A 10225-nucleotide genomic window follows, 5' to 3' on the forward strand; every position below is an offset into this window, starting at 1 on the left:
TAAATACAATGGTGACAATAAAAACAATTTCCAGCTGCTTATCAGGAACTTGCTGAAAGCACTGTATTTTATCATTTAACAGTTTACTTACTTTTTGGACTACTTCCTTTCTCCCCTCACCTTTGTGACTCACAGAGCTGGCCGTTGGTGAGCAGAACTCGTTTGAAACACTGATGTGTGCTTGTCTATAGAATATTTCTGGGCAACACTCCAACATTTCTTCGAAGCATGCACTTTCCTCATCAGTACATCACCCAAGATCTGACAGTTTTATTAAAGTGTCTTTTCCTTGCATTTTTTGCTACCTTCGGTACTTGGGATAGCTTTTTGAATTTTCAGCAGCTGAGAGCTGGAACGTACTATAAAAGGATTTCAAGCTAACAACCCTTCCACTGCTTGATCTTTTCTGTCACAGATTGGATCAGTCACTGTACCATAAATGGAGTTGTTGTTCGTGATATTATGTCCTTTTCAGTTTTATTTTTTTTATTGAACTTTGTAGGAGACGATATTAATTGATGGACTTCGATGTGACGTGAGGGTAAAGCTTATAGAGCGACACAGCAGTGTATGTGTGTCTTGTCATGGCATCGTACTAGTGACGCTATAAGACTAACTTTTAAGCCTCTTTTTTCTCTATTTCATTTCTACAAAAGAAATCAGCCCTCAGATTCTTTCAAACTTCTTTGCAACCTCAAAACAAACAATGGGAATGCTGCAGAGGCTTGTTTGGTGAACGAGATGCTTGGGATAAAGTCTCCAAGATATAGGACATTTTCTTAAGAGGTCTCAGACAATGAGCATTCAATGTTTACATCCTCCTCAGCCTCTGTTATATCTGTTCTTCTCTAAACTTTCCTTTTTGTTCCTTTTCTCTTCCCTTTTAATAAACAGATCTTTTCTTTCTCATTTTGCTTATGTCATCAGATACCTTTATTTAGACTATTATTTCTTCTTGAAAGCCCATTGAAGTAACTGGGAATAATGTGGCGTGACTCCTAGAGCCATCTGAGGTTTTATAAATGGATAAAAATGCTTTGAATATATGTAAAGTCAAGATGTATCTTATTAATTGCATTTCAACCTATATAAACAATATTTAGGAATCATGCAAAGTAAAGCAGAAGTGAGGGATGCACAAACCTTGTTTAGCAGTAGCATTGCTATACTAATACCTAGAAGGACTCTAAGCTTTCAGGGAACAGGTTATCTAATTTTCACAGAGTATTAAACAAAATGAAGCCCAATTCCCTAGAAATTACCATGGCACAAATAAACACTTTTAATGACCTATGCATGTTTAAACTTCTCGAGTCCTGTACTTAGTGGTCTTGCAGCAGTGCCATTGTTAGCTTATTGTAAAGTTTGTTCATTAGTAACTTACTTAAATGAATTAGCAAAAGGACATTTCCCCAGAGGAGGCAGGTATGTGTGCTGCTTGTTGCATAATTTAGGGGAACTATGAGGAATCTCAAAGGTAATGCAAGCAGAATGAAGACATTAAAGAACTTGTTTTGATCTCACAGTAACATAAGCCAGGAGGAACTCTTCAGAAATATATATTTATGTTTAAGGGCATTGGTAGGATGGGAAATGAAGAGTAGGTGTTGAGAGACGGAAGATAAAACAAAGAAAGGAAAGGATGGAACTAATTTCTCTGTGAACATTGAAACTCCTCTTGAAGAAAGTTGGACAACATTTTTTTGAGAGTAGGACATGTTACCATGTGTGAAGCCACATACTGACAGTCCCTCCCTCTTGTCAGCAGCGGTGCACCCATCTCATGACCCAACATGGGTGTTCCCCACCCTGGGACAGAGGTGCTACCTCCTGTCAGTGGAGGGAAGGAAAGAGAAAAAGATCATGTAGGAAATTCTCTCAGCCATACAAGAGAGGGCCCTTGAGATGGCAGACCAGATGCTGGATCATCTCCCAGAATGGCTAAAATTAGGGAGAATTTATTATCTGTATGGTGGTAGAGTCCTCAACAAAAAGCTGCAACCTCCTCCAGCCATCTTGCATTCTGAATCTTGTATGTGGCTGCAGCAGTGCTTAACATGATTAGGTATACAATTTGTATTGAAGAGTTTACATTCAATAAAAAAAGGAAGAAGATGATTTAAAAAGAAGAAAAATCGAGGAGGGTAAACACAGAACATGTAATGAATTTCCTAAAAGTCTGACATTTCCATCACATTCTTTTGATGCATACTTAGGGAAGTTTATCGTAGTATTCACATCTTTCTAATTAGATGGAACAAGCCAGATGATTAGAGCCATGAAAAAAACATCAAAAGGTTCACACAACTTTTTATATAATTAGAAGGGAATTTTCATAACCCATAAAAGCAGGATTTAATTGTGTAATTTAACATACAATTTAAATATCAAGATCAAACTAGCAGGGCAAGTGACTTAAAGGGATAAATGATATTAACATCTAGTGTCAAAGCTTAATTTAAACAACAGAATGTCTTCATTATGCAAAAGAGTCAAGCAAAGGAATCGTTCAAGGGCCTTTTTTTCAACAAACCCTTTCCTATTGTTTTTGTTTGCTGTGAAGCAGCAACATGCTGAGAGACTAGGAAAGCATGATTGGCTTTGTCCATCTGACCTTACTGTGACATTGTGGTGCAAGATCTTATGAAACAAGAGCCTCCTGCAGAGCTCACACAGAGGATCTTTTAAGAGCTGGTTAATTTTACTTTTGTAGCTAATTAACTGGGAGGGGGCAGTGAGTGCATGAAATGTAAAAACCCTTGTGTTGATGCTGCTGAGGTTTTGTTGTTTTAAAAGCACCTGCAGAAGCATTCATAATTTGCCACTTTTCACAAAACCCTAAGAGACAAACTAAGAGCATTCAGGATCCCCAGGATATGGACAGCTCTTGTGTCCAGGACTCAGCAGTTGGACTTAAAGGAACAGATTAGAAACGCATAAGCTTATTGGAATGAAAGATGACATTCACCCACATCAGGACAGATGAAGAAAGGGAAAGTTTAAAAACATATACATACACAATTCCTGAAAAATACAGAATAGCCTGTAGGACATGCTGGGGAAAATGTCAATGGTTCTAATGATACTCAATTACTACTGATGAGTTTCATGATAAAAAAGGGCAAACCAGGTAGAATTGTTCTGTCTTCAGTAAGTGTCCAGGACTGTAAATGGCATGGAACCATTTTAATGTGTGCAAAAGCTGACAACTAACACCTGACAACAGCCTCTGTCTCCAGAAACAACTCACCATAAACAGGTCCCGAGCACCTATGTCAACAGCTAGCAGAAATGCCTTCTCAAACCTCTGAAACCTGGAAGTAAAAGGAAACATGTCACTTGCTGAGGTTAATTTAAGAGCTGCATCAAATTTTGCTAATGGGCAGACGAAGTCCTTCAGTTCTCATCAAAAGTGATGCCCAAGTTATATTTGGAAAAACTTGATAGGCCCATACTCAGATTTCAGAACTGTGAGGCAGGATTATGACTACCTTCTTCATTATTTACAACTTTCAGCAAGCCTTATTTCATTGTTGAGTCCTATCGGATCTAGTTGAATCCAAAGGGAGTTGAAGATACTGTAGATCATAACAAATTGAATCTTTACGAAGATACCAGCCACAACATAGATAAATGGTGTTGCCAACAACACTGATAGAACCTCAAAATCCTCTATAGAAAAGACTAATCCCAAATCTCATATGACTTCAGAGGCCCCTGCAGAAGTTTGCATTGAGTTTGTCCTTGCAGACCCCACAATACAGCTCTCTGAAGATGATAATCTAGTCGAGTCATCCTAAACAGTCATGAATTGCCAGGGACTGAAAAAGGTAGGGGTGACACTGCTTTGCCTCATAACTACCTTAGCCCAGTACAAGCACAGAGTCCTGAGAATTTTCTGAGATCCAGTGGTGAAGAAGATTGTGTCAATGAGGTAAAACAAGCAGGGGAAAAAAAAACGGGCAAAAATTACCTCTAAATGTGTTCTAGAAGGCACCATCCGAATATCACCTAGAGATGCAGTAGAGTAGGAAGGGGCCAGTGCAGATCTGGAACTTCACCTTTCTGGTTAAGCCAGGAGGGCTGTAACACGGCATACCGAGACCTTTCCTTTGGTGGGCTCAGAGCTTGCTGAGCAACAGCTCCTTCCATTTATGATGACAGACTGTCACCTTCCTACCCAGACACCATACACTATCTCATGGGAATTACTGCAAATACCCACATGGGATGGAGGTATTATGCAAGGCTGTATACATCCTCTTGTGTGCTATCCTTGGGAATTCCACAGAAGCAGGGAGGAAACAAGCCATCCAAAAGAAACCTTCTGAGAATATAGACAACATTGCACTGGCAAACACTAATCCCAATGGGAAATTCCGCATTGGGCTAATGTCTGTCTTACACGAGACGTAGATAACTGTTATGTGACAATGTACTATGAGAAAGTGATTCTATTTGTACATATTTTCTTTTATTGCACATTTTAAACTGTTTAAAATTACCTGTGAAAATAATTTGGTGACTATTTTTATAAATGCAAAACACCAAAATACTCCAATTTTATTCCAGTTGGGAGGTGAAAGATTGATTCCAAGCAGAATGATTTCTGTATTTTTCTCATTACTGGTAAATGTTCCCCCTTTTTACCTGTTAACAATTTCAACAATGGATCAGTTGTAGACACTTGAAGTTTGGGAAGGAGATGACTTCTTTGCCCCAGTGGGGAAAAACCAACATTGTTATTTCTCAGGGTCATAAAGGTGTAGGTTGTGTTTGCCCAATGAATATTGTCAGACAGCATCACATGGATGACAGTACTTACACAGTTCTGTACCAGGGTGGTATCTTAGGAAACAGTGAGCAATGCTGTAGCTTCTCCCCAGGCAGGTGTGAACAAGAGGAAAGATAGGAATCCTCCTTCCCCTTGGTGGGTAAAGGAGTCCCATATGATGCATTATACTGGGATTCCTGGATTTGGCCAAAGTCTCAGAGGTTTTCTGCCTCCCTCTTGTTACAGCCTTATGGCTCTCTTCTCTTCTACTGCACATTTGGAATGACTCAGCAGATTGCAAGATAGAGCCTGAGAGGACTTTTCTTCAAGGAATAACATTTGTGACAAGAAGGTATAAAACCTTAGCTTAAGTAGAAAAGGAAATGCACTCTCCTGGTGAAGTTCCTAAGAGCTGGAGTGGGGAGTCTTTCCTCCCTAAAGCTAATCTCCCTAAAGTACTAATTTGCAGCCCTCCTCACAGAACCAGTTTAAGGGAGGGGAAGAGATGAATTGAAGTTAACCTCTTGATCTCCAGCAAACATACAGTCTACCACCATTTCATCATACACCTCTGAAGATTTTCAACATGCACTCTATGAAAGATTTTTCATTAAAATACATTGTCTTGTAATGCTGCTTTTGAAGCTATGCTTTAATTAAGACTAATAAGTACATGTTAAAATATACGTATCTTGAACACCTATCATGCATATCTCTTTTTCTGGCACATTTTTCTTTGTCATTATGGATTAAATATACATTCTTAGTACATAGAGAGGAAATTTGAAGCCAAACAGAATCCAGCTATATGACTACCTAAAAAGAATGTCTGTATCACTATTTTGTTTTTCCAAAATTAGCACTATACAGGCTATTTGAATGACATTTCCTTCAGCCAAGGCAAAAATGCCTGCAACCAAAAATTTTTTTTTTGTTTGATTGGCCTCCAGAATGGAAACATGGCCTTAAATTGTAATTTCTTTTCAGTTTCACAAAGATTTCAATATTGTTTTCCTTTAATATACATACATACTTCCGTCTCATGATGCCTCCTATTCACAAAACTGTGAAGTTAGCTCATTATTTTCAGATCTGTACTGACGTAAAAAATGGTGGGGGGGAAAAAGACTATCTAAGAAATGCTCTTCACAAACCAAGAGAGCTGGAAATAACAATCACAGTTACTTTATGAGTTATTATAAATGGAATTGCTTTAAAATAAGGTGTAGGTTTGAAACAAGAGTGACAAGTTTTAGACAAAGTGACAAGTTACTTAGGCAAACAGTATTAAATCAGTCATGAATGTTCAGGACTTTTTAACCTACCCTTACTAGAAGATAATTGCTATTTTGAATATCTTTGGAATGGAGGTTGTGTTGGTTTTAATCTACAGGAACCATTAGAGAAGTCTGTAGAGCATGAGACCAACCTCAAGCTAACAATATTTGTTTTATAAGCCTGTTTTGCCATGGGAAGACCTCTTGCTGTTGCTAGAACACTCACATAGTTTATCAGCTCCTCAGACAAACAAACAAAACTCAAGCAAAACACTCTCCCTTTTATTCTTGTGCTACAATCACATGGCACAATATTTAGCTTCTAAAATGGAATTGACAGGACCTTGGTGCTGGACAGAGTCTCTTCCCACCCCTTCCTCTACCTTGCAACTTATTGCTTGCTTCACACTAAGTCCAGCAATCAAAACACATGTCTCTTGAAAAAAAAAGATAAGGAAATCCACCTGGAAACATTGAAGTTCAGCCACTTGTTTGGCCATAGTGACAGGCAACAGAAACACGACCTTCGAGATTAAAACTCTCAAACTGCAATTAACTATGTAGGACGTACAGGAAAACTTTGCCCTGCAAGCTGTTTAGTACAGACAATATTAACTTCAAAGTCTCATCTAATCAAACAATACTGCTACTATATGCACTTATACAATGTTTCTATGTATACTATAAAAACATAAAAAGATGGCTATGAGTAGGAATAAGGAAATCAAGAAGAAATGTGAGTGATATGACAAGTGTCATGCAGGTCAAAAATGGTCAAGGCAGAGAAGAATCCAGACCTGCCTTCCATGGTGAAGTGGTAGACCTGCTGCCTGCCCATATTTGGGGACTGTGACTTAACTGAAAAGATGCCAGGCAAGCATTTTATTTTTATAAAACACATAAGTAATAAAAAAAAATGTTATCTGTAACTTCAGAGAGGCTATTCTATTCACTGGCATAAATAAACAGAGAAACAAATGCCCAGGGTTTCCTGCTGTTGGATGTTCAGAAATAAGGTAATTTGAAATACTGTTGAACAAAACAATGTGCACAGACTGCAGCCTGCACAGAGCAGAAAAGAAGGCTTTTATGATTCTACAAATATATCGAAAGGCAAAATTTTGTCATCTGCGTTCCACAACACTTGAATTGAATGTGGTCACTTAGAGATATATTTTTCAGGCTGAAAATGGTCAACTTGAAAATACTTAAAATATTTATCCATAATATTAAAATGTCTCGTAAGACCTCCAGGAACCAGTAAAAAAAAAATCATGTGGAGGGAGGAAGAAGGGAAGAGAAAGGGAGTTCATGCAAGCAAGAAATACAGTGCAGAAAAGATGGAAACATTTCTTTAGGGACTAGTTACAACCAACAAGCCTTCTTAGACATGCTCATCGACCATGTAAGCATATTCCTTGTGCTGGGCTGATAAAGGAGGGCTGCAGCAGTTTTTTTACCTTGCCTTCAATAAAAGTACACAACACTTAGAAAATAATCTGCAGAGGTAGACCTGTGGCACAAATAATATTTATAAGACAATCCTTTTTAATGGAAGAAATTTCAGAGTCCTCTTCATCTCGCAGTCCAATCAAGGGTGATACGCATTCAAAAAGTGGATATTAAATATGCACTGAGCAAACAGAACAGGAAAAAATGAATATTGAAATAATTTACATGCAATCAAACTACACTGAAATTAAGTTTTAATTGTTTAGTATTCCATGATGCATATGCAGATTTTAAAGTATTCAGAATATCAATCAAGTGTTTACTTACATCAAGCAATTGTATTTAAGCATACAAAACAGATGATGAAAATATGTTCAATCAGCTACAGCTCCCAACATTTACTGCTGGGTTTACATGATCACTTTTAATTCAGTTATTTCCTTTAATATTTCAATTTAATAGCTTATTATTTCATTCAATTTCTAGGCATCTTGCCCATTTCTTAAACACAGTACTAATAATTATTCACAAAAGCAGCTGTTTCCCCATAAATTCTCATATCAGCAATTTTTGGAACAGAAATGATTTTCATGCTTTTTTCCCCTTAAAATATGTTATTATCTGAAATATTTTTCCTTTTAAATTAGACAATAGTAAAATTAAGAATGACATCCGTAAAATGACTCTGAACCTCATTTCACTGGAATTCTGAGCCAGAATAATGAGAGATTATCAGGTTAAAGAATGCTAGGTTATCAGGTTAAAGGATGTGTGGCTAGGTTGCTAAGTGGTTGAATTAAATGAGGACGGATTGTTTTTCAACCAACTGTTGAACATAACACCACTGATTTAGGCATGTAGCTGTATATCAGAACACAGTTTCAAAGCCCCTGTACTAAACCTTGGTCCAGGACTTAAAGACTTACATATTTCACATGAAAAACATTGATATATAACAAAGTCAGGTATAAATGATGTAACTTCAGCGCATCCTTATAATGATAACTTGGACCTCCAATGAAATATTTTAAAGTAAAACTTCAGTAACTTCTGAAGACTTAGATTGTGATGCAATCTTTCATACACAAAGTATAGTATTAGTCAAAGACATATTCTGCATTTTATAGTGAATGCTGAAAGACTGGTACTTAGGGTTCCTGGAGAGGAATAAATAAATCAAGATCTTATATTTCATAAAAAAAACCCCCAAAACAAAAATCCCACTTTTAATAAAAGTCAACCAAAACCTGGTATGAGTTCACCCTTATGAGTACAGCAGGATGCCCTACTTTAAATAAGAAAACCAGTCCACTGAATGCAGCCTGAAGACTAGGAACTCTCCAAAGAACCTGTCTTATGCTTCCTCCTACACAGGCTCAGCACAGTAACTCTACCTGTTCCCCAGCTACCCTTCCAAAATGTGCTCCAGACAATACACTCTGCTTCTCCCAGCAGGGTATCCTCAGCAGCCTCCCAACAATGGTTTGAGCAAGAGGCAATGTGGACCATGTTTGGTGTTAAGCAGTACATGTCTTGATTGGTGGAACATCTATGTGTTGAACTTTCACTGTAGCTTTCTGGGATGGAGATAACCTCCTGCATTCTATTTAACCCTAACTTGTTGGTGATTTTCACAAAATTGCAGGGATTTACTTATTTCTGAGACTTCTAAATTGGTTGAGATTCACCAAATGATTCTGTAAGTTAGCAGTGAAGTGGCAGAAGGATGCATTGGTAAGCTACAAACTCTGGGAAGTGAATAGTATTATTTTGCCAACCTCCTGCTATTATGCTACTATTTTTTTAGATTATGAGCTCTTTTGAACAGGGCACACAAATCTCTGAGGAGAGTCCACAACCTTGCTACCTTCTAAGATACTCATGCTGATGAAGAGAAAGTGCTGCAAAGCACACCAAAGGCTAATGGAGAAACAGCCACCAGTTCTGTATGTATGTGAGTCAAGGGGATAATCTCCTAAACTGTGTTTTAGATGCAGGAACTCTGAAGATTGTCCAGGTATAATCTATACATCCCTTCAGGCCCAAATTTAGCAAAGCATTAATGTATGTGTTTATGACCTATAATTTTCTATGGGCTCTAAATACAGGCATGTTAAGGGAAGTGCTGGATTTGGGGCCTGAGTGACTTGTTTAAAAAGAAATCCCTTATGGAACCTTTCAAAGGTCATACACAAATAGGTCTCAGGCAAGAGGTAGTGAATAATCCTGAGAAAATACAATATACAAATAAAAAATACAAATATCTCAAGGGACCCAAAATTTCTGTTACTTGAAGGATACTGTCAAGCTACGTATCACTGACCTTAAGGATATCCACCTATAATTTTATAGATTGTTGGGCGAGAACCAAATAAATGCCCTTCACATCAAAGGGTACCCTCTGCTCTGAAGCAAGAAAACAAACAGGCAAAGCAAATTAAAAAAACAGGAGGAAAGAGAAAGCTACTAAGGGGAGCCAGACAGTATGACTCTCTGGCCAGAGAAAGCCCTTGAGGGTTGTAACTGCCTGTGAATCTTCAAATCGTTCCCAAACCGAACATTAAAAAAAGTTAATAATCTTGGCATGTGATTCCTATCTTCTAGGGTGATATTCTGCTCTAGGAAACCTATATGCATTCTTGTATGAAATAGTTCGGCTGACTCTGTGTTAAACACAAATGCCTCTTCCCAGGACAGAATTTCTATGTTCAAACAACAGCGG

At 37.8% G+C, this 10225-nt stretch overlaps 1 protein-coding gene across 1 annotated transcript in view; it reads right to left on the reverse strand.

Annotated features, from left to right (window-relative positions):
- Positions 1-10225, reverse strand: part of WDPCP (WD repeat containing planar cell polarity effector) — a gene marked incomplete at its 3' end in the record, with an annotated part of 90162 nt that overhangs the window by 27011 nt on the left and 52926 nt on the right. Inside the window, exon 12 of the mRNA XM_009070831.1 lies at positions 3251-3314. Within this exon, the coding sequence (XP_009069079.1) occupies positions 3251-3314 (64 nt within the window). The remainder of the gene's footprint in view (positions 1-3250; positions 3315-10225) is intronic.

The sequence above is a fragment of the Acanthisitta chloris genome, unplaced genomic scaffold, assembly GCF_000695815.1.
Source record: "Acanthisitta chloris isolate BGI_N310 unplaced genomic scaffold, ASM69581v1 scaffold3173, whole genome shotgun sequence".
NCBI classification, from domain to species: Eukaryota; Metazoa; Chordata; class Aves; order Passeriformes; family Acanthisittidae; genus Acanthisitta; species Acanthisitta chloris.